The following is a 27,954-nucleotide window of genomic DNA, read 5'->3' as shown; positions in this document are numbered from 1 at the left end:
ATTATAGAGAGTCTTGGATGGGATCCCACTGAGAATTTTGATTAGAGAATGATACAATTATACAATAAAGTGGTGTTTTAGGAAGATTAACCTAGCAACCAGAGTTAAATCTTCAAAATTCATATTTTTTTTCCATAAGATGATCTCTGAATCATGAAGGGTTAAAGCCATACTTTGTTATATGTCACTGCCTAATGATAATATTGCTATCAAACTAATTTTAAGGTCTTTTCAAAACCGTAAAAGTCAATGATATTATGTAATTTTCCCTAACAGTACTACCACATGGTTGAACCAGTAACATGTTTACTATTTAGACTTAGATTTTGAAAGTTTCACAGATGAATTAAAATAGAAAATTCTTAATGCTTATACGTTTTTTGTATTCATTGTTATCCCATGAAATGTATGATTGAATCTATACTGGGTTTATCCTCAGGCAGATATGTGTGTGTGTGTGTGTGTATACACACTTATTCACACACACACATATCCATACACCCATACCCACACACAAATAGTACTCATTTAGAGTGGTGCAAACATCTCTAAGACCAAGCTCTTCCCATCAGCTTGCTTGGTCCTAGATAATACAAGGTAATATTCCTGGAAATTATCCTCTTGTTTTTGATCCTTAATCAGCTGAGGAGTATCCATAACTGTTGCGTGTTTGTTGCTCTCCAGGCTAAAAGTAGAATCTTCCTCCTAAAAACAATTACTCTGGAAGATAGCAATGATAGAGTTGCACTGTTGAAAGAGTGGACATATAGACCTAGAGAAAGATGTCTTAGGCAAAAACAGAGAAGCACATCTTGGATATTGGTTATGTAAACCCTACAATCATAGCAAGTTTTTTTTTTTTTTTTATAATTGTTCTATTTTTTTTTATTGATGTTTTAATGGTTTCTAACATTGTGAAATTTTGGGTTGTACATTTTTGTTTGTCCATCACCTCATATATGACTCCCTTCACCCCTTGTGCCCACCCCCCACCCCCACTGCCCGGGTAACCACAGTCCGGTTTTCTCTGTCCATGTGTTGGTTTATATTCCACATATGAGTGAGATCATACAGTGTTTGTCTTTCTCTTTCTGGCTTATTTCACTTAACATAATACGCTCCAGGCCCATCCATGTTGTTGCAAATGGGATGATTTTGTCTTTTTTTATGGCTGAGTAGTATTCCATTGTATATATATACCACATTTTCTTAATCCAGTCGTCAGTCGAGGGACACTTAGGTTGCTTCCACTTCTAATCATAGCAAGTTTTACCTTAACTTTCAGATCAGGTCATAATTTCTCAGAGACAAAGTGGTGAATTTAACAAATCATGACAGACCAAGTCCTCAGAACTCTCATTTTTTAAGGATAGTTTAAACACAAGTTAAATATGTCTCCAAAATACTTAACTGTTACTGGAATAAAATAAGCAAAAGTGACAATGATGGCTATATTAAAGTATAAAGTGATTACTTTCCTTTTTATTTTCCAAATTATGGGTAATGTTGCTAGACGGTCTATTTTAGAAAGTGGCAACTTTCTTTGGAGTTGTTTTGAAAAATGAGGCACACCCAAAGAGAAATCTGTCAGTGTTGCTTTTTGAAGGACTGCCACAACAGCTTTTAAAACGTCTGGAGAACTTTGAGATCATAGAACCAAAAATGTTATGGGGTCACAAGGGTGATATTTTTTCCTTCTATGTATGGATGAATATTTCTTTATTTCTTTTTAATAAACAGGGGAAGGAGAATTGTCCTGGGAACATTCTGATGGTGATATCTTTCGGCAGCCTGCCAACAGAGAAGCAGTAAGTGTGAATAGCTCAAATAATTCAACGCTCCACAGCATCAGGCCAAACTTTCCTCTCTCCATGGCTACTATCCCAGCAACTCCATAAAAGGGCCCATTTTTAATACCCTTTTTCTTCCCTTTCCTCAGAAATTTGAATGGCCGTTACCATCATACCAACATATAACCATTTAAATGCACTGTGTAATTGGTAAGCAGGCCAGGACATGAACACAAAGAAGCCTTAGCCCTTAGGAACCCTTCATCTAGATCAGAAGTTGGTACCCTTTCAGGATGACTCGCCAAATCTTTGTCTTCTGTAAGGAAAGCAGATCACTACCCCTATCCTCAACAGTGAGGACCTTCTGTGAGATTTTAAGGTAGGCCAGCCCACCCCTTTGGCAGAGGTGCTTTGGACATAAACCCTCCCCTAAGCCTTAGCTCTTAGTCATACAGCTTTAAGAGAGGAAAGGTAGCAGGCCAGATTCTCCTTCCTCAACCTGCAACATCTTCTCATTTCCATTCTCAGCACTAATTTCAGAATAAGTTTTATGAGTAGGCATCTCTCTACATGTGGTAATAGCATCTCTTGTTCCTTTGTATTTTGAAGTAATTAACAAAATAGAATCCTCTCTAACAAATTTATGTCTAAGTATAGCAACACTTCACACTTCTTAAAATCTGAAAAGGAGGTGTTCCAGTGCAAAGAATCCATCATATTAAAGGACTTAATAAAAGTATACAAAATGTACAAAGGCATTCATTGCACATAAATGGGCATTTATCACACCCTTGTACAAAAAGACTGCTCAGGGGCATTCAATGCAGCGTTATTTTCATATGAGCAAAACAAATGGAGACGACCTAAATGTCTATCAATAGGAGCTTGGTTAAATACACCCAAACTATGGGACACCGTGCAGGTGTTAAAAAAAATGCAGTACGTTGAAATATAGTAAAGTGGAGGTATCTCCAGGATATGTTATGTAAACAAAACAAGGTACAGGACACAATTTATGCCATCATATCCTCATTTTACAATTGTGTGTGTGCATGTATGTAAATGCATATGAAAAGATCTGGAAGGTCACATACCAACATGTTAAGAGTGGTAATGTCAGAGGGGTGGAAGTGGGCAGGAGGAAAGTTGACGTTGACTTTTTACCTCATATCTTCTGTATTATTTGATGTTTTGCATGAACATGAATTAGTTTTGTAATAAATAACATTTAAATGATTTTCTACCACCTTAGGAATTAGTTTTCAACATGCGTTGGATATAAGGCGAGAGTCTAGGGAATTATAGGGCAGGCCCGAGGATAGTGAGGGTGTGAGGAAGGTGTTGATAGGGGACGTACTAAAATGACCAATACAAACATCGCAGTGTTGTTTAGGCCCTGCTTCCCAGTTATCACATGTGCCACTCTGACTTGCGTTGGCCCCGGCTTGCCAATACCCCCAGCAGTGACATGAAATGATTTATATTTTCTTTATTCTCTTGTTGTATTATTTTCTAGACATTGCTGTTTCTGAATGAGCGCAGAAGGATTGTGGGTGGAGTAGAGAATAATACTCTGGATATCTCAAAAAAGCAGCAGTCTTGCAAGAGAGAGTGGGCTTCTCAGTTTTGGGGTTAATATAGACCCTGAGAAAAGATTTTCTCCATCAAGCTCTATCTGCTTTATAATAAGTGAGATTCCTTCCAAATCCTGACAGGAGATGATGTCAGTCTCCATTTTCTGTGTTGTGAATTTCCTCTTTTTCTCAGCCCCAATTTTCTATTGTGGTAGGAAGTTGAGAGTGGCTAAATTGGTGGCTGTCAACCTGATGCCATTTTAAAACAAATTTAGGTCTCAATCACCTTAGGCTGTGTGCCTTCCTTAAGCTGGGTGCCTTAGCACCCAACACTTAGCACTGTGGCCACCTCAGCAGTCTTGCTGGTAATGCCATTAATTAGCCTTTCTTCTTGACTTTGTCTTATGCTGCCCCCAACTCCATCCCTTGTCTCTCAGCCTCCTTGTTCTTCCTAAACTGCTGGTGATAGGGCTGGATTTAATCCAGTACTTCCTGTAGCAAAAGAGGTCAGGTACAGAATGCAGGGCCTTGAAATAGTTATTGATTTTCAAAGGAGTTCAAGACCTATCTTTAGAAACAAACATTTGGGCCTGGTAGACCAAAATGTCCAGATGGTTCCACTTTATTATAAATAAATATTTTCCTTTGTTCTAAAAGGAGTAGATATTGTGGGATATGATTTGAATAATAAATAGCATCTGTACTAATGGAAACGCATGTACCTGGCACATAGTAGTCCCCCAGTAAATATGTGTTGATTGAATGGATGTGGAAGGTGGACTGAAATGTGGTGATGGGGGGGACTTTTCATTAGCGTTAATGCACAGGAATTTGTTCCAAATCAGAGAGAAAGCCTTCAAACTTGTTTGCTCTTGACCAGCCAAAAATTAGGAGGTAGGAGAATCCCTTCTGAATATCTTTTGTAGGCCCAGCTTTCTGCATGGGAGAAAAAAAGGCAGCCCTAACAACACATTTCCTATTCAGTAGACTGTTCCTTTAAAAGTAGGCTGTTCCTGTTTACAGGGAACCATCAAAACCTCAGTTCAACGGAAACACAGATGATTGGTTTATTTTGCCAAGTGAGCTGAAAACCATCAGTTTACCAAGTTTTGTGAAGTGCACAGGCAAGAGAACCAGTGGTTCAATTATGACTCCTTTGTAAAAACCTGAAGTGGTTTGTTTGATTTCCATACCCTAATTTCACATGAATTTGTCCTAGTACTATGGTGTGTATGTGTGCACGTGCATGTGTATGTGTGTGCGTGTGTGTGTGTTGTGTTGGGAGAGAGAAGAAGTAGGTGCAGGGTTGAAAGCCAAAACATGAAAGCAAGCATAATTTTGTTTTGGACAACAGCCAAACTCTGATTTTTTCCCCCAGTAGATTACTCAGAGATTTACCACTAGAAAAGTGGAAGCATTGGGGATAGAAACAATATGAAACAGATAAAAATCCATGTCTCATTCACATTGTCAGAACAATGGTTTGGGAAGGGAACTGGCCTAAGTGTCTCCCAGACAAATATAGTTGTAGGTTACCAGTGACTACGATATAATGTGCTCATGGCTGTGTGTTGTAGAACACATTTTTTTGTTAAATTAAACTTTTTAATTTAAATTAAACTTTTTATTTTTTAATTGAAATTTCTTAAATTAAACTTTTTATTTTGCAATAACTGTAGATTCACTTGCAATTGTAAGAGATAATGCAGCGAGATTGTGTGTGCTCTTTACCCAGTTTCCCCCGACGGTAACCTCTTGCAAAACTATAAAACAGGATCACAACCATGAAGGCACTTTTAAGGCCTTTTGTGAATTTTCATGTTTTCCTGTCTCTGCCAATAAAACTCTTATATATTAAGCCTTAGAACAAGTAAGGAAGAAATTCCTGGGGACTTTGTACAGTGGTGGGGATTTTCCAACACCAGAAAAGAGCTGTGTAAGAGCCACCTCAGAAACCTGAGATATTTGTCAGTCCTTCACATCACTAAATCAAATAATACCAAAATAAATATTGCAGAGAATAAAATAAAGCATAGCTCTATGATCATTTCTACCTAACTAGTTTTGACCTGCTCTCTCAAGCAGCCTGTTCACAGTTGGTTTTGAAGATGAGCTCCCATTTCACTTATACCTCCAAGATGTTAATGCCTTTTTCTCCTTTGCTATAAGTTACAAGGTCAGAATGGCCCCTGGTAAGCCTTTTTCATTTGTTTAGGGGAGCAACTCTAAAAGAGCCATTATTCTTTTCTTTCCATTTTTTTTTTTTTTTTTTTACTGAGGTCACATTGGTTTATAACATTGTGTAAATTTCAGGTGTACATCATTATATTTTGGCTTCTGTATAGACTGCATCATGTTCACCACCAAAAGTCTGGTTTCCTTCTGTCACCATACCTCTGTGCCCCTTTACACCTTTTGCCCTCCCCCCAACCCCTTCCCCTCTGGTAACCAATAATTTGTTCTCTGTATATATGTGTTTGTTTATCTTCCACACGAGTGAAATCATACAGTATTTGTCTTTGTCTGACTTCCTATTGACGGAAGAATAGATAAAGAAGATATGTGTGTGTGTGTGTGTGTGTGTGTGTGTGTATATATATATAATGGAATACTACTCAACCATAAAAAAGATGAAATCTTGCCATTTGCAACAACATGGATGGACCCTGAGGGTATTATACCAAAAGAGCCATTACTCTTAAACCAAAATCACACATCACCACCCCCACCTCCGAGCCCAAACAAAAGATCCTTTATGTCAGTGATTCTCAACCTTGGCTTCAAATTAGAGTCATTGGAGGAGTGTATAGAAATCCTGATGTCCAGGCCTTACCCCAGACCAATTCCATCAGAATCCCTGGGGTGGAACTCAGGAATCAGTCTTTTTACAGCTCCTTAGGTGATCCTGTGTGCAGCTGAGGTAGAGACAAGTGGCCATGTGTGGTTGTCAACACTGTAGCAGACTTCTATATCTGAAAGAACTTTCCTTCGGAGCAGCTTTTAGCCAAATGTTTGTGGACCACTGAGCTTGACCAGACATGATCTCTCCTACTTTCTCTTCCTCTTCTTCTTCCTCCTCCTCCTCCTGTTCATCTTCCTTTCTCCTTCCCCCCATTCCCACCCTCATGCCATCTCCAAAAACTCAACCTTCACTGTCACCCTGAATAAAACCACTCTCCTCCCTGGCCTCAGTTGCTCTGTCTGTAAAACATAACATCTAAATAAGATGAGGTTCTTAGGGGCTTACTGTCTGTCACAGAGCTTCTGAATCATTTTTCTTCCCTTATCCTATGTCCAGAGTCTGAGTCCCTTGTACCAAAGAACAGCCTTTTATTTTTGTTCACCCTCTTGAATCAGAGAACTTATTGTACTTGCAGCTTATCCTGGGTCAGCAACCTTCTCTCTCAAATTCTAGCCCTGTTGAACTCCTTCCTTTTAGCATCAGTAGGACACCCACCAGCCAAACGGTCCTCTCTGTGTTCCTTTGGCAAAAACTTTGCCAAACTCCAGAAAGGACAGAACAATCTGTAATGGCCTTTGTGGAATGTGAGTGATTATGGCAGAAAAAGACATATGAGCCATTGTGGGAATGAAAAATATTTGCACTGAGATTCCCGTCTGTGTGCATGATAATAAATTGATTCAAACTCTTATTTGTGTGAGTTTTTATAGTGGTGCACCAGCATGGGCTCTTCTTAGATATAGGGAATAATGTTCTCTTTCTCTTACCTCAGCTCCTCTTCGCTCTCCTCTTCCCCCACCAATGCCTCTCCCCCACCAAAAGAGTAATAATAATGCCCAAAGCTAAGTTGGCAACATGTGCGTCTATGGAAAATAACTATAATAAATGTTTTATAGGATGGTGGGGTCAGGGGACTCAATAACTACCTTCTCATTGTTCCGTGCTATTTCTATCACTGAATATAAGGATCTTCCTTTTTAATTGCCTGCAAAAGGTTTTTTTAATGGGTCCCCCCTCCTTTACTCCTAACAGTTGCCCCTAAAACATAATGTTACTTGGCTTTAAGCTTTGAGGGTCTGTTCTTCATTCATTCCATCCTCCTCTACCCCCACTCTACCTTAGCTCCTGGGATAGCAGCGGGTAGCAGAATAGTGGGCTCATCATGTGTCTTGAACCCTTGCTGAAAGAGCAATGATTCGATTATTTGTATTACAAGACTCCAAGCTATCATTAGGGATCACAGCTTTCATTCATTCATTCAACAAGGATTTGATAAGCACCTTCTAAATGCTAGACACTGGTCTAGGCACTGGAGATATAGCAGTGAACAAGACAAAGTCCTCACCTCTGTGGAGCTGACATTCCAGTACTATCATACACAGTCAGTTCTCTCTGTAAAATGTCGAGGGTATCTGTGCCCTTCTCTGTGATCTCATGCCATCGCCTGCGTTTACAGTCTCAGTACATCTTATCTAGACTATACTTGACTCTCGTCTCTTCTTCCTATCCAGTTCAGCCTACACATTGTCCGGGTTCATTGCTTTGAAACACGGTTCTGACTTTTTCCCTCCTTAAAAAAAAATACCTCAAAGGCTTCTACACCCTACCTCTATTGCCTACCAAATAAAGTCCTCACCCCTTAGCCTGTCATTTTAAGTCCTCCATGATCTGGCTCCAACCCACTTTTGGAATGTTATCCTTCAACTGTTCCCTTTTATGGACTCTGTTCTCTGCTACACCTTCTTAACTTGGAAATCTCTGCCTGGAATATTCCTCACCAACTCTGCCTGTAAAAAGTCTACTCACCCTTCATAGCCCAGGTCACAAACTCTCCCCAACTAGAAGCTCTCTTTCTCATCCTAGTTTGCACAGCATTTTATACTTCTCCTGTGGCCTGTGTCATATTCTGCCTTGTGTTGCAGGCTAGTACCTTAATTCTTAAACCCGAACGTGAGATTCTTGGGAACAGGAAAGACACTTTACTACCCTTTTTGGCTGTTTTGCTCCCTCAGGAGTTTGTGAATCCTGTCCAATCTTCTACAGGAAGAGAGAAAAATCTGAGCGTGTTGCCAGTGCTGCTCTTACCTCACATCCCCATTTCTCTTTTGGTGTGGGTGGACATGCAGTTAGGAAGGGCTCATCACTAAAATTCATCAAATGGCTTCTAATGTATGTGAGCCTATCTCTGCGTTCTCATTGGTGGATTTTGGGGGCTGAATTTGTCCTTGTCATTTTACAGAGACATTCTTACCACCGCTCTCACTATGATTCTCCACCGAGCCGACAGGCTGGAGGTCTGCCCCGCTTTCCTGGGGCCAGAAGTCACCGGGGAGCTCTTATGGATTCCCAGCAAGCATCGGGAACCATCGTGCAGATTGTCATCAATAACAAACACAAGCATGGACAAGGTAAGGGGCATGCCGCTTTTGCTGATTCCACAGCAGGGCTTCAGCAGCCCTGGTCTTCTGAGGGCTGGAGCTGGGAAAGGACCCTTTCTACCATGCATATCATACATTCACATGTGGATCACTCACCATCAAGTCTACAAAATAGGTATGGACAAGTGACTCTAGGGGCCTCTTAGGACTTCCCTAAATACAGCCTAAAGAGCATAGCTTATATTTCAGGTGTATCTGTCCTTATTTAGGACAAAAGGCAAGAAAGCAGTAAACCTAATGCAGCTTCCAGCATTTTCTCAGTTGCCTCTGGGGGTAGAAAGTCATTGGGAAAATTCCTTGGGTCTTTAACAGAATGAGAGGTTGTTTGTTTTCCAATAGGGCACCCAATATTCAAAGGTACTCAGTGCTATGCTTCTGAAGCTCTTATATGTATGTTAGAAATAGCAATACTCACACTTCAGTGATCCCCAGATTCTCTTGGGGATCTTCTTAAAGATACATATTCCGACCACTCTCAGAGATTCTAATTCCTGTGAGATTGTCCTTAGAAATGAGTAATCCAGTTAGAAATCCAGAAACGTCCTGGCTGAGTGCCAGGAGGACTGATCAGGTTAACACCAACATGCAGCCCACTCAGCCGACGAGCTGGCTGCAGCAGGCACCCACACAGGTCCATGGCCCTGTCCTTCCTGCACAGAGTTCTCTGGCCTCCAGCCTCCAGTAGTGGGGGTGGGGGGAGGAGAAATTCAATCAAACAATTGACTGCTTCTTACTTTTTTAGGCATCGTGTCAACCAGCTCGTTGGAGCAAGAGCTCAGCTGGTTCCTTTTTATGAAACCACAAACATGTTTTGTTTCCTTTAAAGGAAAAACAAATCAAAGGCAGTTCTATGAATGGGTTAAAAGTAATAAATTATTAAACCAAATGATTGAATAACACGGGTGAAAAACAATCCGTTACAAAGGCCTCCTACTATAAATCTCAACAAAGCGAGTCAAGCCAAAGCTAGTTGATCACATCTGTTACTAGTTAGATGTAAATTTCAGATTACAGATAAAAAATTAAATTGCTTTTGAAACTAACAGGCTTAAAAGAAGAACATTCAAAATAAAACTCTTAATAAAAAATGGTTATGTATTAGAAGACTTGGAAATATTTACTATTGATCTGGGTTTGATTTGAAATTTATTATTTTTGAATTCCAAAGCATTCTGATATGAATTTATGAAACGAGGAGGAGGAGTGAGGTAAAGACGCAGTTTGATTTTCAATCCTAAATTGCCTCCAATAGATTCCATTTGCTCTGAAAGTATTTCAAAGCCTTAAAAAACGTGTGTGGAAATGGACTTGGAAAATCCTAAATCCCATAATGTCCATAGGCCTCTTTATTTCCAGGACAGCGGCTCATCTCTTGATTTTCTCCGTGTCCTACAAAAGCCCAGCTGGTTTACGTTTATTCATTTGCCCCCATTGGTTTGGATACAGCAGTTCTCTCCTGACCTTTCTATTATCGTTCACTGGAGAATCACTTGTCCCCACCCCCAACTCCCAACGCCCCAGCTGGATGATTCAAAATCATCTTGAGAAGTTGTTGGTGGGGAGAAGGCTGCATTTCCCTCTAGAAAATGGACCTTACCCTGTTGCACTTCAGAGTGTAGGCTCTCACCCAGTCTGGATTGTTCCCTTATTCCAAATGTTTAGGGAGAAGGAACCTAGCTGTATTGTATAATGCTAGGAGTCCTGCCTGCCCTGCTCCTCAGCATGTCTCCCCCTTCTCCTTACTCTCCTGCTAAGGATGTGCTTCTCTGAGATACATCTATTTGGTCCCTTGTTAGAATCAAAGAGGAGAAGCGATGGGACTCCACTATTTTGAACTTGAGTCGAGCCTAAATTTTCTTGAGGCAGACTATGTACCCACTTGATCACATTGTCTAGAAGGGAGTGTCACTATCTAGGGAGGAGAGAGAAGAGGTAGGGCAGGAGAGAGAACAACACATCTGGCCTGTCTTGTCATCTCATTCTACCCATAGGCCTGAGCCTCACAGTTCAGATATCAAGTCCCTATACTATCTCACTGTCAAGTTGGGAGCTTCTCTGGTTTAGGTTCTTAGGTTCTTGGAAGTCTTTACATGGATTGACCTGTTAGAGTGCCTAGTACTCTAGCAGCTCTTGCAAAGGACAAGAAAAGGCAGTTGACATCATCCATATTTCCTAATGTTACCCAGTGGATTTGATGATTCATCCTTCTGCAGCCATTGTCTTGCAGCCAAATCAGTCAATTCCTAGAAACGCCCCAAGTGGGGCTATTTCTCCCACCCTAGCCCTTCCTTAAGTGATACAACCCACCCTAGAGATGTTGTTGATTGGGATGCTGACAGGTCTCCCCGGGTATGATGAGGTGATGGGAATAATGAGAAACACACCCAGTCCCAGTCATGGCTTGAAATCTCCAGAATGTCTCAGCACTTTCAAAAAGGGAGAACTCATTCTCAGACCTCCCCATTCGCAGCCCTGTGCAGTTCTTATTCTGGAGCCTGGCTCCATGCCTTACGGTAGGAGCCAGATATGTGTTGGTTGGTTTGCATTGAAGGATGTTCCTGTGGTCCCTTCCCTTCATAGGCCCCTCAGCCTACAGCCCAGATGCTTGCCCTTGCAAGGCCCCTCAGAAAGCATGGAGCCAGTGACTTCACTTCCCACTCAACCAATGTGAGACCACCAAAGGATATCTGTAGGGCAGGCAGTGATTCGCTGTAGCCCAATCTTTACAGCCACAGTGAGGTGGGGCACAGAGGACATTGCCTGAAGATTAGAGGCATAATCTACCTTTCACCACTTACCTTTCCCTCTCAATCTTGTCTTAGCACCTTCCTTCCCATGCCAAAGGGTAGGCCAGCACCATTAAGCTCTATACCCATCTTTGTTGGTGGATCAGACTCTCATAGCATTTGATATTCTGAATGGATTTGCTTCAGGATCTGGAAAAAAATTGGCCCTTTGGAATGAGCAGTAGTTTTTGTATCTAGCCTCCCTGAGCAGCAAATCTCTCTGGGAAATTTTTATGCCAAGAAGCGCATCCACTTGGGACATGTAAGTCCTCTATGGGATGGCAGGTATTAACACTACATTCTACTAGAAATTCTTTATCAGATACCCAGAACAGGTATGCTTCCATGCATTCATTCATTCGTCTATTTTAAAAACTATTTATTGACTGCCTACTATGTGCCATGCACATGTAAGCATCCAGAGGCTGCTGCTGAAGAACCTGAATAGTTGCTGATGGTATAACAAGGCCCAAGCTGTTTTTTTTTTGGTTACAGAGACTGCTCTGTAAACGTATCTCTATGGCCATGAAAAGAACAAAGGATCCTAGATGTCTTAAGGGGTTCAGGGCTTAGGTTCTGAGCACAGAGGCCCATTTCAGCTCCCAAGCCTTTAATTTCCCATCCTGTGTTCTCTTCCAGTGTGTGTTTCCAATGGAAAGACCTATTCCCATGGCGAGTCCTGGCACCCGAACCTCCGGGCATTTGGCATTGTGGAGTGTGTGCTGTGCACTTGTAATGTCACCAAGCAAGAGTGTAAGAAAATCCACTGCCCCAATCGATACCCCTGCAAGTATCCTCAAAAAATAGATGGAAAGTGCTGCAAGGTGTGCCCAGGTAAAAAGGCAAAAGGTGCGTTGGTTGGAAGACCTGCCTTTGGTTGAGTGAGATCCCCACATAGTCATTCTCAATGTTCTTTGAACATCAGAAACATAATGAACCTGCTATATCATTGTACTGATACTAGTTCTGCTAATAATGAACTTCATTCTCTCCTCTCTTGAAGGGCTGATAAGATGGTTGCTTGGAAGAAATTTACTACTCAGAAATAGACCGGGGATTTGCTTGCATCTACCACACCTTTGGCCCCATGTGGCCCCAAGTGCCAAACTTAAACTTTGCTTTTCTGAATAGTAGAGAAATTAGATTATAATGATTACTAGGAAGAACAGTAGCACCTTTCATTTATATCACTATTTAACTCATCAAAGTACAATCACATTTATTACCCTTTTTTATACCTTTAGTGATTTTATTTTTTTTTAAATTTTTTGTTTATTGCAGTAACATTGGTTTATAACATTGTAAAAATTTCAGGTGTACATCATTATACTTCTATTTCTGCATAGATTACATCATGTTCACCACCAAAATACTAATTACAACCCATCACCACACACATGTACCGAATTACCCCCTTTCACCCTCCTCCCTCCCCCCTTCCCCTCTGGTAACCACCAATCCAATCTCTGTCCCTATGTGTTTGTTTGTCATTGTTATTATCTACTACTTAATGAGTGAGGTCATATGGTATTTGACCTTCTCCCTCTGACTTATTTCACTTTGCATTATACCCTCAATGTCCATCCATGTTGTCACAAATGGCTGGATTTCATCGTTTCTTATGGCTGAGTAGTATTCCACTGTGTGTATATACCACATCTTCTTTATCCATTCGTCCCTTGATGGGCACTTAGGTTGCTTCCAAGTCTTGGCTATTGTGAATAATGCTGCAATGAACACAGGGGTGCATGTACCTTTACAAATTGGTGTTTTGAGACAGGACGAGAGACAGGTGAGGTAGAGTGGAAGGAGAATGGGTTCTGGTCCAAATCTAAGTTGCTGTGTGAGCTTGGAAATGTGGCAGTCCACTTGGGGCCTGATCAGCCTCATCTATAAGATGAAAAGTTTGGAACAAGTGACCTCCAAACTCTCTTCCAACACTCAAATCCTATAATGATATTATTAGTTCTCTATTAAAGATAAGAAAATAGAGGTGTATAAAGTGGAATGACTTGTCCAGAGTCACACAAATGGATAATAAAATCAAGGCCTGGAACCTAGGTCACTTCCAGCCCATTGTCATTCCAGGCCAGTAGAAAATATTAACTGATAAAAAAGGGACACTAATTATTTAAATGGTGGTTTTAATACATGAGCTAGATAAAAATATAGTCTGTAGTACTGGAGTTGACAGAGTATGGGACTGGTAATCAAGCATTCTTGCTCTGGCTCTGCCAGTGCTTTCCTGTGTGACCTAGAACGTGTCACTTCACCTCTCTGAGTCTCAGTTTCCTTCTCTGCAAAATGAGAGGGTTAGAAGAGATGATTTCTTATGGCCTTTCCAGTTCCAACATTCTAGGAGTGAATGAATTAAATACTTCCAGGCACATGAATTTATCATATGCCTACCTGCAAGCATTTTTGTAAACACAGATGAAAAACCAAACATTTTTAAATGTAGGCAGAGAGATAAATCATTTATTCCTTCAACTTAGGCAATTCCTCATGAGTAGCAGGCAAACATGAACTTAGTCAATGTATATTTTTTGAGCAACTTCATGTAGGACAATGGTTCCCAAACTTGTCTGCACATTGGAATCCCCCAGAGAGCTTCTAAAAAATACTTGTGTCCTATCCCCAGAGATTATAATTTAATTGATTTGAGGTGTGGGCCTGGGCTGTGGAAGTTTTCAAAGATCCCCAGGTGATATTCATGTGCAGACAAGTTTGGGAACCACTTCTGTAGACCCAGGGTGATTTATGGTCTTGCTACTCAAAGTGTGGTTTGTGGACCAGCAGCACCTGAAAACTAGCTAGAAATGCAGACTCTCATGTCCCACCACCCAGACCTACTGCATCAGAATATGTGTTTTAACAAGATCCCCCAGTTGATTCCAATGCACATTAAAGTTTGAGAAGCATTTATTTGTGGCACAAACAAAATCTTTCTTTTTTTATTGTTTTGTACCATCAATTTTTCTTTAGATTTACCCACATGTTTACCATTATGTCTATTCATCATTCATTCTTGTATTCAGATCTTCCTCTTCTGGGATCATTTTACTTCTTTCTGAAGTGAGTGGAGGTCAGCTTGGTGGCAAACTCTTTTAGTTTGGGTTGTCTAAAAATGCCTTTTTCCCCTCTCCTTCTTGAAAAGTAATTCCTGTTTTTGTTGGGCATACAAACAGGAGTGGGCTAAATTGCTTTTCCTCTGTTGAGGGAGGAATGACATTTGGAAACAAATGCTATTGATTATTTGGGGGTGGTTGTTTCCAAATGATCAATGAACAAAATCTTTCTTAATGTAATGACCCTCATCTTCCAGAGTAAACAGGGGGCAGGGTGTGTATAGGCAGGACAGGAGCTCTCTGATATGGAGTAGAGAATTGGGGCATTAACACTGATGAAGAAATGTAGTCATTAGGAGTGGGGAAAGAGCACATTCTGAAGATGATATAGACAGGGGGGCCACCCACCCACAGTGACCTCTTGTGACTTCCAAGTCTGTGATCTCACTGGATCCTCAAAACTTTTAGTGACACTTAGGAGTAATTCCACCAACACAATTTTCTCTTTGGTCAAGAGTCTAAAGCCTACAGTCATATAAGTAATACAGCATGATAATTTCAGACAAAAACTAATAGTTACCTAAACTACTCCAGGTAAGATAAATCCTCCCACTATATATTATTCCAATTTGAATCTCAGACCTTCAGACAAAATCCCATTTCATTGTGTGCTTAGGATTTTATTGATGCAGGTGATTCATATGAGAAGTGAACGAATCAAAAAGGTGTGAGAACAGGACACAGAACAGGCATTGCCTTTTAAATAATTGGCCTCTCAGGTCGGTAATACAGTCATGTGTCACTTAACGACAGGGACAGAGTCTGAGAAATGCGTTGTTAGGCAGTTTCGTCATTGTGCCAACATCATAGAGTGTGGTTACACAAACCTAGGTGGTATAGCCTACTACACACCTAGGCTAGAAGGTACTAATCTTTTGGGACCACTGTCATTGACTGAAACATCATTATGGGGCACATGACTGTATTTATTAAAACCTTTACATTCATACTTTTTGGGTAAGCAGTTCCACTTCTAGGAATCTTAAGAAAGTAATCAGAGACATATAAAAATATACGAACAAGGATTTTTGCTGTCGTGCTATTTCACAATAGTGAAAAATTGAAAAAAATCTGAAAGTCCACCAATATGGACTGGTTAAATACATTATGGTCTATTTGTACTGTGGCGTGTTATATATCCAGTAAAAGCCATTGTAGACCAAGATTTAATTGCACGTAAAGATGTTTCCAATATATGTGTTAAGTACAAAGAGCAAGCTACAAAACAATATGTATATTATGATCCCACTCCTTGTGTTAAAAAAGAAAGTGTTTATAATAGACTTAGACAAAAAAAAAAGACTGGAAGGGCATATGGCAGAATGTTAACAGTGGCTATCTTTTGGTGACTGAATTATGGGTAATTCTTATTTTCTTCTTTTTGTTTACCTGTATTTTCTAAATTTTCAACAATTTATATTACTTTTATAATTAGAAAAAATAATAAAAGTTATTATTTAAAAAACTGCCCTCCAGAACCCCAATTTTGGGCAATATATCGAAGAGTCTGATTGACCAAACCTGTTTCTCTGGAAGAGCTGCTTTCTCACCCTGCTCAGGTCTGTGGAGATAGAGGACTTATTGGGAAACATGGAAGGAGAAGAGTTTCTGTTCCATTCTGTGTACCTGTCTCTCAGTGAGCCAGACAGGGGTGTCTGCAAAATGAATGACTCTTGATGGTCACATTGCCTAACAAGAGTCACTATCCACAGAGGCCAGGGCACCTGCTCTACGTAGTCAGATACTCCAGAGCATCAAGGGGCATGCACTCATTCATGCATTCAATCTGGAAATATGTACTATGTGCCTACTGTGTGCAAGACACAGTTACAGGCACTGAGAATAGAGAGGTGAGCAAAACAGACAAAGGCTACTTTCCAAGCATAGGCCTTACATTCTAGTGGGAGAAGAAAGACAACACAAACCAAAAAGGTAATTTTAGGCTGTGATGAGTACTGTGAAGATCAAACAAGCAGGATCAGGTGATAGTGAATTGGGGTGGGGTGGGGAGGGCACTTTCAAAAGAGTGGTCAGAGGGGCCGGCCCAGTGGCGCAAGCGGTTAAGTGCGCGCGCTCCACTGTGGCGGCCCGGGGGTTCGCCGGTTCAGATCCCAGGCGCACACCGACGCACCGCTTGGCAAGCCATGCTGTGGCGGCGTCCCATATAAAGTGGAGGAAGATGGGCACGGATGTTAGCCCGGGGCCAGTCTTCCTCAGCAAAAAAAGAGGAGGATTGGCAGATGTTAGCACAGGGCTGATCTTCCTCACACACACACAAAAAAAGTGGTCAGGGAAGGCTTCTCTGAAGAAGTGATATGTTGGTAGAGTCCTGAACGATGTGAAGGGGTGAGAAATGGGAAGATCATGACATCATCAGCCTCTTAGAAAATAACACATGACACAGAGGAAAAGGAACAAAGGAATGAGGAGGGAAGAAGATTGATGGGGAAAAGAAGAACAGTAAATTCAGTTACAGTAAATTTAGTTACTCATGTTGAGAAGGGAAAAGAAATAAATAAAATTCACTGATAATCCAGCCAAAAGTTTCATTATAACAAATGATTGCAGGCTCCTCCAGGAACAAACTAGGGCCAAAATAAAGGATATGAGTCTCACCTCTCTCTCTTGCCTTTGCTCTGGTAGATGCTGGCTTTGCCTTGCATATCAGTAGCCACTTACAGGGTTGTGTAGGACTTCCACTTCTGGAAGGTTCCCCAACTCACCTCTCACCCCCACCATACCACCGCAATACCTGGAATTCCCATAATTACACACTCCTTTTGGATTATAGCATAAAAATCCCCTGTTAAGACTTAAAAGTTTCCTGAGCTGAGGTAATACATCTCCTTCATCAGTCATCACCACTTCTGTAAGGAAATGGTTTCTCAGTTTCTTAGTTCTAGAGGGCTCAGGACAGGAGCATTCTCGTGGGAAGTGGGAATGGCCAGAAATGACTTCAAGCATGGCATTCTTCCTCTGAAAGAAATGAAAGTAAGTGAACATGGAGTGAGCAGAGAGCACCCTGAGGTGGAGGGTGTGGGATGAGAAGGATGTTGCCAAGTAGGTAGTTCAAAAGACACTTTGTTTACTCTTAATATTTTCAAGTGCCAGCCAGGGTCAAGTCACTAATGGATTCTGTCGTTTGTAGATCCCTTCTGGTGAGTAAATTAAGCTCTTCGAGGGAGAGGGTGGTGGTGCAGGGTGACTCTTCAGGACACTGGGAGAACTTTTAGGATGTTACAGGTACTTCCACTGCCATCGTGGATTTCATATGGTTGTTACAGCCATAACCAGTATTAAGCTGGTGAGGAAAATTTGACAAACGAACTCAGCTCTCATCCTAAAGGTGATGATTAAATAAGTGGAGGTACACTCAGTGACCTCCTCCCCACCCACCCCTTTGAAAAGTGCTAGTACACATCCCTTAGTTACCTAACATATCACCAAAAAAGGCCGGCCTGCTGAGTCATTAAATCACTAAAAAGAAGGACAAAAGGAGAAAGGAAGCTTGATTCTAGGATAATCTACAAATTGAGTAATCTAACCGGGAATCATCAAGAGAAGACTTCAGTTTTGTCCTTACAGTGAGGTCAGCAAGAGACATGCAGTAGCAATTTGATTACAACGTCTGGTCCAGTGCATCTGATTGGCTAACGGCGAGTCTCCCTAATTAGAGTCACAGATCCAAGACACTCAACACTCGGTGGTTTCATCAGGTATTCTTACAGATGGCTTCTGCACATATTCAAAGTTTTCTGGGTGTCCACGGATTCTCTTTGTTGTTCCTGATTCAAGTGTACACTTTAAATACACTGCTAAAGAGGGTGCTGATTACAAGGCCAGCGAAGAAATTTAACTCATGAATAACCAACCAGGAGAAACTTTTTTTTGGTAGGGAGCTGAGGGAAGAGCAGGGTGGAATGGAATGGAGAGTATCGGGGGTCTGGTACCTTTATGCCTGGCAGCAAAATCAAACAGTTTATATTTTAAATGATCCATAGTTGAGGGATTTGACCAATTTATTTGTGTCTCCCAACCGTTCATTTGGCATAGCATACATATGACTAATCTGACGTCTAGGTTTTGGCACTGGTGTTGATCTGATATTATCGTTCCCCTTACAAACAAATCAAAGTGCATTCAGAAATGTCAAGCCAATTTGGATGGATCTTTTAGGCAAGTATATACACATAAATGAGTTATAAATGTTTTCTAAGTATATCTAAGTGATGTCAGGGAAGTTAACCAAGACCCTCCGTCAGCCCATTCCCCGGGTCTCTGTTGGCAACACTGAGCTAGATAGACCATGATCCTAACCCAACATAGAAAATCCTATGTTCCCTTAAGGGCCTAAGAGATTTGTACCTGGCCACATTCTTCCTCCTCATGAAGGTCCACTTATGTGGTGGTGGGTGGATCCAGTTTAGTTTGTGGTCCAGTGTTCTGCAGAACTATGAATTCTCATCACATGGACTTAAATGAAAGGTCATGTGCTCCTTTGTGATTTGATGGCTGTTATAGGAGCAGCCTAAGCTGAGCCAACGAAATGAGTGGAATTTCTATCTCTGTAAGCATGTTCTTGTTGATTGTGCACTTTTGATGAGTGTGAGGTGTTATGAACAATAAGATACATAAATGCAGAAGTTTGCTTCTAGTTTTGGAAAACCATGACAAAACTCTGCTTGCTTATTGATTCCAGAAGAACTTCCAGGCCAAAGCGTTGACAACAAAAGCTATTTTTGTGGAGAAGAAACAATGCCCGTATATGAGTCTGTGTTCATGGAGGATGGGGAGACCACCAGAAAAATAGCACTGGAGACTGAGAGACCACCTCAGGTAGAGGTCCACGTTTGGACCATTCGAAAGGGTGAGCAAGACAACATTAATTTCTTGTTTTTGTTTGTAAGGAGGGCACAGGGAAGGAGGGGAAGACTCACCTAATTTTGCTTCAACCTGTTCCTCTGTTTGGGTCAGAAGTTTTCTTGATTGCTTAGAAGCTAACACATGAGGAACACAGTTGTTATTATGGCTTTTAACCTGAACTATGGCCTGGGCTAAAAAGTAAGTATTGACCCTTGGTGTTTGTTGTGTTTCTCACACCACCAAAGGCTGGAGGAGTGGTTCTCAACCCTGGCTGCATATCAGAATCATCTGGGAGAGGTTTTTTTTAAATACCAAATGCCCGGGCCTACCCACCTAGTGATTCAAATGAATTCATCGGAAGCGGGGCCTGGGCATAAGTGTTTTTTCTTAAAGCTCCACAGGTGAGTCTAGTGCACAGGGTTGTAAGCTACCAAATTGTAGTCTACCATTCTTTCCAGTACAAAGCTCAACAAACATGAAAATCCATTAATTCAATGGGAAGCTGAGTCTCTCGAATCATGCTGTGTACTCTGGGTTGAGACAAATTTAAAACATTGTCCCTGTCCTCAAGAAGATTATGGTCTTGCTGGAGGAATAATCCCAGTCATAATGTCCAATTCGTTTTCTGATTACTCACGTTAACTACCATAGCAAGCACACTGTGTTCATTGTGATCCTACAGCTCTTCAAACCATCCCATAGATACCAGACTAGTGTTGATCTAGTCTGGTCAAGTTTTCTAGGAATCCAAGTGTAGAGGTGAGATTTCACTTGGAAAATAAGGCACATCCTTTTTTTTTTTTTGTCTAGTCATTAATAGGTTTCTTTTTTTTTTATTGAGGTAACATCGGTTTATAACATTACATAAATTTAAGGTGTACATCATTATATTTCGATTTCTGTGTAGATTACATCATATTCATCACCCAAAGACTAATTACCATCCATCACCATACACCCGTGCCCAGTCACCCCTTTTGCCCTCCCCGTTCCCTGCTTCCCCTCTGGTAACCACCAATCTAATCTCTGTATCTATGTGTTTAGTTGTTGTTGTTGTTGCTTTTATCTTCTATTTATGAATGAGATCATATGGTATTTGACTTTCTCCCTCTGACTTATTTCGCTTAGCATAATACCCTCAAGGTCCGTCCATGTTGTTGCAAATGACAAGATTTCATCTTGCTTTTATAGCTGAGTAGTATTCCATTGTGTATATATACCACATCTTCTTTATCCACTCATCTGTTGATGGGCACTTAGGTTGTTTCCAAGTCTTGGCTATTGTGAATAATGCCGCAGTGAACATAGGGGTGCATATATCTTGACACATTTGTGTATTCATGTTCTTTGGATAAATACCCAGCAGTGGAATAGCTGGATCATATGGTAGTTCTATTCTTAATTTTTGAGGAATCTCCATACTGTTTTCCATAGTGGCTGCACCAGTTTGCACTCCCACCGGCAGTGTATGAGAGTTCCCTTCTCTCCACATCCTCTCCAACACTTGTTATTTCTTGTCTTGTTAATTATAGCCATTCTGATGGGCATGAGGTGATATCTCATTGTAGTTTTGATTTGCATTTCCCTAATAATCAGTGATGTTGAACGTCTTTTCATGTGCCTGATGGCCATCTGTATATCTTCTTTGGAAAAATGTCTTTTCAGATCTTTGCCTATTTTTTAATTGGGTTTGTTTTTTTGTTGTTGAGATGTATGAGTTCTTTATATATTTTGGATATTAACCCCTTATCAGATGTATGGCTTGCAAATATCTTCTCCCAATTGTTAGGTTGTCTTTTTCATTTTGTTGATGGTTTCCTTTGCAGTGCAGAAGCTCTTTGGTAGTTTGTACATCAAACTACATTTTTAGTTTGATGTAGTCCCATTTGTTAATTTTTTCTATTGTTTCCCTTGCCTGGTCAGACATGGTATTTGAAAATATGCTGCTAAGACCCATGTCAAAGAGCATGCTAAGGCACTTCCTTTTCTACTGGCTCCCACATAAAGCTCAAGAGAGCTCAAACTTGAGTTTCAGCACCACGCAAGGAGCTGGTTTGAAATGCAGCTACCTGGCCTTATCCAAGAGATACCAATTCAGTAGGCCTTGTGCGGGTTCTGAATATTTGCATTTTTAATAGATAGCCGGGTGATTCTAATGCAGGTGGCCCTTGGACCGTACTTCGAGAAACATATATTTGTGAACTATTTTCTCCCTCTTTTCACAACAATTTTTCTTTCTTGAAAGAATGAGCTCTTCCTCACCCCTTAAAAATATGCTAGAACACACAAATGTTTCTTACCATGTTTATTTTTGCTCTATACCTAGGAGTATTGATTTTCCATCTCTAACTCCCTAGCTCCTCTGTAACTGGTCACCTAGGACTAAGTGCTCTTCTGTTAGCTTCCCTTGCAGTGGGCCCACTATTCATTGCCCCATATCTGTCACCCCACAGAGGTGTGTGGGTGTTTTTCAACTTACTAGCGTAGCGTCTAAATAGCCTCTTGTTCACAGTGCTGGGTAATCAAAGTCTGTGCATGGTGGGCAGAGAAAAACCCAGACTTCATTTATGTTGCTCTCTGTAGACCTCTTGAGGATTAAGTGGGCTGGTAACATGTTGCTCCTTAACTGCAAGGCAGTTTTCAGTTATTTGTGTTATTCTGATAAAAGCTATTCAGGCAAAGTTGAGACTATGGGAGCCCTGTTATTTTAAGTCTCCTCATTTTTTATAAAGGAAAGCTAAAGGAGCTGTGAACATTTCTCAAAGGAAAATATACTTTTTGGTGAGTTCAAGAACAGGGATGGCTTCTCCATTTACACAAACAACCTGCCTGCAATCCCATTGCTGGCTCTCACTACTTAGCCAGGAGGGCAGCCCAGTGGTTTGGCAGGGACATAGTCTACCCAGACTTGGGGCAAGGGCAGAATTTCTAATACCGCCTTTGGCTGCAGAAGCTCCAACCAGCACCCATGCTTGATTCTATGTGCCTTTCCTTAGGAGGGGGTTCCGTGGTCAGCAGCACTATCTCCTTATCTCCATCCTCTGGAGAACCAGGGGGAGGCCAGTGGGCCAAGGAGACAAATGGAGTCAATTATAACCCTTGAGCCATCCAAGTTCCTGGTTAAGCACACTATACAGTCCAGCTCAATACTCCTAAGCCCCAGTAATGAGATGATATGCTCAGCCCAAGCAGAAAAAAAGGATTGGTGGTTCAGATAGAGAGCACCTGACCACCTGCCCCACTTTTTGCTTGGCCCTAGGCATCCTCCAGCATTTTCATATTGAGAAGATCTCCAAGAGGATGTTTGAGGAGCTCCATCACTTCAAGCTGGTAACCAGGACAACCCTGAGTAAGTGGTACCTCTCTTTCTTTACTCCTCCCTGGAAAACGCATCTAGTTTTCAATGTAGCATAGCCCCAAATAAAGTCCCTCTGTGTTCTCGGTGAACATTATCAATGCTCAATATCAACATTAGAGGATGTTCTATCTCTTGTCCGGGTGACTTAGCAGTGAATGGGGTGTCTGAATGTGAACTTAAAAGCTTGGACCTGGTAAATACAAATCCAGATGTAGTCTGAGCATAAGCTACCTCAGGTCAAGGTTTCCTGAATATCTTTAATGAAACTGCTAAGCCCAGAGTCTCAAGAGGGTTGGAGAAAGCTTACAAGATTCTAGGTCTGGTACATTTGTGGAGACTTCGCATCTGGAAAGATATATCCTTTGGTAGTGGGGATGAGAGACAGAGAGAAAATGAATGCATATCAATTCCCATGTTGTATCAAAGTTCTGTTTGACTCTTTGGAACTGCCCCTGGGTGGTCATGTTACTTTAAAAACATTCAGGCACTCAAGCATACTTGCAGCTCTCCCACTTTCTACGCTAGATGGAGCCTGGGGACTAGATACTGCTAGGCACTGGGGGGTGGGAGCACTTCTGAAGGAATAAAAGGCGCAGAATTTCTATCCACAGGGAATTCTAATGGGCGAGACAGAACATGAAAATGCCTTCACTATGAATTAGTATAGTTCTGAGGAGTTAAATACCTAAGTGCTCAGGGTAATCTGCAAAGAACAATGAGATGAGAGCCAGGTGGGCTTAGTCGGGGAAGGCTTCGGGGAGGAGGTGTGTTTTGAAAGAGAAGGATGTGCCTGGGCAACAGGTCAGGAAATCAGTCCAGGGAGAGGGTGCAGCCTAAGAGAACACTCAGACAGGAGCAAACAAGAAATGTAGGTGTGAGTGGGTGGGTGGGTGTGGGTGAGGAACAATTACAAAGGCCACATAGGTTGCACTGAAAGATGAGAAGGGTTAGAGGTAGGAAGTAGTCAGAGGGCCTGGAAGAAGCCAGAGAGAAGTTCAGATATAAGGCAAGTAGCCTTGGTAGTTGCTGCAAACTTACAAACAGTGAAGTGATATCCAAGTGGTGCTTTGGAAACATGTCTCTCAGCTGTCAGATGGATTTATTAAGCACCTACTTTGATGAAGCCATATTCTGAAGAGCCCAATATACCATGCTAAGAAGTTGGACTTGATCTCCAGATCAGAGGACCCCAGTGGACATTTTTAATCAATTGAATGATGCATTCAGATCTATTTTTTAGAAAGAGGTATTTGCTGTGTGGAGTGAAAGGTGGATTATTAGTGAGGGAGCTGGTGATAGGCTGAAATAGGAAGCTATTATACTCTATTAAGTTGGTTAGAACGGGGGAGAAGAGGTCATTGTGAGGGATATGAGGGACATCTCTGAGGTTGAATCAAGATCAATATCAAAGAGAGAAATGAGTTTGGAATGACTCCAATATTAACAACTTAATAGACTGGGTGAATAGTAATACCATTCACCAATGGGAAACTCTGGAGAATAAATGGGTATTGGTGAGAAAAATGAGTTTCACTTGGGACATGTTTAGATTAAGATGCTTAAGGGCCATCTGAGCAGAGTTATCCAACAAGCAGCTGGAAATAGGGTTGATGAGGTCAGTTGTTCTGCGGGAGACTGATAGACAATAAACTGGACAGTAGGAGAACTCAAATGGAGGAGTTGGGAGTCCTTACATGTGAATAAGGAATAAAAGAGGCAGTGTCTAGGATCTCAGGATCAATGATGTAACTTTTGAAACTAAGAATTAATTTCAAAGAACATGTTTTTGTTTGTACTGTGAGCAAGGCACTGTGCTAGGCACCAGGGACGTGAAAGATGATTTAAACAAACTCTGCCCATAACAGTTAGGATTTGGGGTGTGTAACGGAAGTAGATGGTGTGTGCCTCTAACTGTGTGCAACTGAAGGAAGTGGGTAATGACATGATCTTTCAGGGTCACCTGAGGTCAAAGAAGAACAAGCCTGACCCCTTTTTATAATGTGTCTGTCAGATCCTGGCACACAGGAAGACTTCAGTAAAAGTCGGTTCCTTGTCCAACCCTTCTCTCCTTTCCCATCGAGGCAGAGAGAATAGGAAAAAGTGAAGAATCCAAGGGAGAGAGGAGCAGAGAAATTGAGTCCATAAAGAAGGGGGTCATGTTCTCTCATGTACCTAGGGAAAGAAAAGAAGTTCAGAATAGGTTCTGGATTAACAGGAGCTTGCTGACCTTGGACTAGGAGTTCTCCAGGTTGCCAGACCAGGAGAGCAGGAATAAAAAGGCTAAAGAGGGTATCTAGGGTGGGCAGTTTGTTGTGGAACTTATTTGACAGGGCCAAATGATAGTAGGAGAAGGAAGGTCTTGCCACTCAAGGACCAGGAAAGTTAGAAAAGGGATCGTCCAGAGACATAGGGTGGTTTCCAGTGCTCTGCCCAGAGCGTGCACTCAAAAATGTTTGCTCAATTAGCGTGACAGGGTGGGGAAAGGACACGTTGGAGGTGTGGAGAGTTCCATGGAGGGAAAGGAGAAAACAGGGAATGGAAGGGGACACGAGCAGAGATGACAGGGAATGGAAGAGATACAGCCGTGTTTACCCAGAGTAGAAAGGGATCACACGGGGAATGTGAGAATGGAATTCTGTAAGGAGCGTAGGAAGGAATCGAGGGAGGCTGCAGAAGGTGCAAGGGCAGCATGTGGGCATAGGAGAAAGCAGAGGTGAGCAGTTTTTAACAAAGGGTGGCAGGAATAGAGAAAAGAGCAGTAAATAATCAAATAACCCAGACCAACATTTGGGCCCCCCAAAATAAGCGAAGCCCCAGTAATGCACCAGCTACTATTTTCCAAAGTGCCTTATTTGAACTGGTACCAAGTTAGCCACCTAAATAGCTAACAACCTGATAATGGAGCATTGTGTAAGTAGTAACTATACTTAAAAATTTCAAGAATAATATTTAGGTTTTACTCATGAGGAGGCAGTTATGTATTATTATTGGGATTCTTACAAATTGCTGTGTATTGAAATGAAAGCTGCACAGCCCATTTTCCATATCTGTCCCCAGAAAAGTGTTTTGGGGGCTGTTTTGCTGAAACCACCTGACGTTTGTATTCCAGCTCTCCTGGTGGGTTCGTGAGTCAGTGGGTAAGGATGGGGTATATTGGTAATACTCCTAATTTGGTCTGCTCTCCTCTTACATCTCTGGGCCACCGTGTGTTTGCCTTTTAGGCCAGTGGAAGATCTTCACCGAAGGAGAAGCTCAGATCAGCCAGATGTGTTCAAGTCGTGTGTGCAGAACAGAGCTCGAAGATTTGGTCAAGGTTTTGTACCTGGAAAGGTCTGAAAAGGGCCACTGTTAGGCGAGACAGACAGTATTGGATAGGGTAAAGCAAGAAAACTCTAGCTGCAGCTGGACTGCAGGCTTATTTTGCTTAAGTCAACAGTGCCCTAAAACCCCAACCTCAAATGCAGTTAATTATTCACGCCATGCACAGCATAACTTGCTCCTTTATGTGGAGTGGTGTGTCAGCCCTTAAACAGCTCCTCCAAGGAGACTAGAAGAGTCTTGAATTATTTGTGGGAGGAAGAGGGATAGAACACCACAACGCTGCTCTAGTTTCTGGGAGAAGCACATTTCTTTGCAGGTTAAAGAGTAAACAAAACCCCAGGGTTTCTATCTAGAAAGTTATTCAAATGAAAGAAAGAGAAGGGAATCGCTTAGTAGGAGTTCTGTAGTACAGAGAAAATATTTGTATGAAATTATACTCTTTGAATTTTAGAATGTGTTGTGTTTTTTTTTAAATTAACTCCCCATCCTCACACACACACACGCACGCACACACACACACGCACACATACACACGCACTAAACTATAGCCTTCATTGTGAGGCAAGGCTAGTGTAGACTCTCCCCTTCTTTCCCTTGCCTGGCTTCCAGGTAGCTTGGAGGTTGTTGGCACCCACGAGGATAAATAAGGAATTGTGAGCAGAATGCTCTGCCCTGGAGTCTTGGTGTGGTTGTTGAAGTCACTAACTGTAGTGGCAGGGTGAAGAATAAGAATACCATTTCATGGCTGCATTCACTTTGAAGTGGTAAATAACTTTTCCCTAATGATACCACTTCTCTTTTCTTCCTGAACCTATGGGGCCTCCATAAAGAAGTTAGAAGTGGGTGAAATTTTCAGAAACTGACTCCATATAAGACAAAATAATTGTTGAAGGAAGGCGTTGATAGAAGTCAACAAGGCCGTCTTTGTGTTTTCAAGTCAATAAAACTCACCAATAATAGCTCAATATTCACTAATTTTCTTGAGGCCATAGTTCTCTAGTCCAAAAATTTAGGTTAAATGATTAAATTCTATTATTATTTTATTAATTCTATTCTATTATTCTAAGAAGCTCCTTAAAAGGGCAGTTTCCCTTCTTCCCCAATCACAGGAGTTGATTTTTACTTTGCAAAGGGGCTCAGTCCTCACAAGCTTCTGAATGTTGGCTCTTCAGTTAGGAGAAGTATTGCTCATTGGGGAGCTGAGAATTCTGATAAAGAAATTATTCCTAAGCCTTCCTACCATTCTCATCTCATCCACCAAGCGTGGATTTGAATCATGGATCCTAGAGAAGGCTTCTCTGAAAATGTCTATTTGCAGCCCAATACCAGAGCATAAATTATTCGTTCTGAGGCCTGGCTTTAGAAATCATCTTTGTGGGAAAGCTGTAAATTTTCCACAGCAAGGATCTCCAGCCTGCCTTCGAGATTTATCTCCTCTGAGGAACATGAATGAACTCTAGTGAATATTTAGAAATATTAAGGACCCAGAATTCCTATATTTCCCACTCCATGACCATAGGTGAGAGGAACATTTTTTTCCTTAGAGTATTTGACACTAATAGGGAAAAATGTAAAAGGTCCAGTCTTTATGGCAACCTGGCATAAAGGAGTCTGTTCTCATAGAAGAAACGCTGGAGCCCTGTGGCCAGGCCCTTCATGGGACAAGCCTCTCATCCCCTCACACACATTTTCCTTGGGAAAGGGAGGTAGCACATCCAGGGTTGAAAGGCTACA

The 27,954-nt window shown here is 41.5% G+C and overlaps 1 protein-coding gene across 8 annotated transcripts in view; it reads left to right on the top strand.

The window, feature by feature from the left end:
* CHRDL1 (chordin like 1) overlaps window positions 1–26,711 on the top strand; it is a 113,704-nt gene extending 86,993 nt beyond the window's left edge. Inside the window, exons 7-12 of one of the 8 annotated variants that reach the window (XM_058536510.1) lie at window positions 1,741–1,808; window positions 8,566–8,734; window positions 12,190–12,399; window positions 19,381–19,545; window positions 22,801–22,890; window positions 26,121–26,711. In XM_058536510.1, the coding sequence (XP_058392493.1) occupies window positions 1,741–1,808; window positions 8,566–8,734; window positions 12,190–12,399; window positions 19,381–19,545; window positions 22,801–22,890; window positions 26,121–26,251 (833 nt within the window). In that variant the 3' untranslated portion in view covers window positions 26,252–26,711. Of the gene's footprint in view, window positions 1–1,740; window positions 1,809–8,565; window positions 8,735–12,189; window positions 12,400–12,553; window positions 13,190–19,377; window positions 19,546–22,800; window positions 22,891–26,120 lie in introns of those variants that run through there. The other 7 variants (XM_058536515.1, XM_058536512.1, XM_058536508.1 and 4 more) reach the window with 7 other exon arrangements.
* The last annotated feature ends 1,243 nt before the right edge of the window (window positions 26,712–27,954 follow it).

The sequence above is a fragment of the Diceros bicornis genome, chromosome X (assembly GCF_020826845.1).
Source record: "Diceros bicornis minor isolate mBicDic1 chromosome X, mDicBic1.mat.cur, whole genome shotgun sequence".
NCBI lineage: Eukaryota > Metazoa > Chordata > Mammalia > Perissodactyla > Rhinocerotidae > Diceros > Diceros bicornis.
This window is presented reverse-complemented; position numbering and strand designations above follow the sequence as displayed.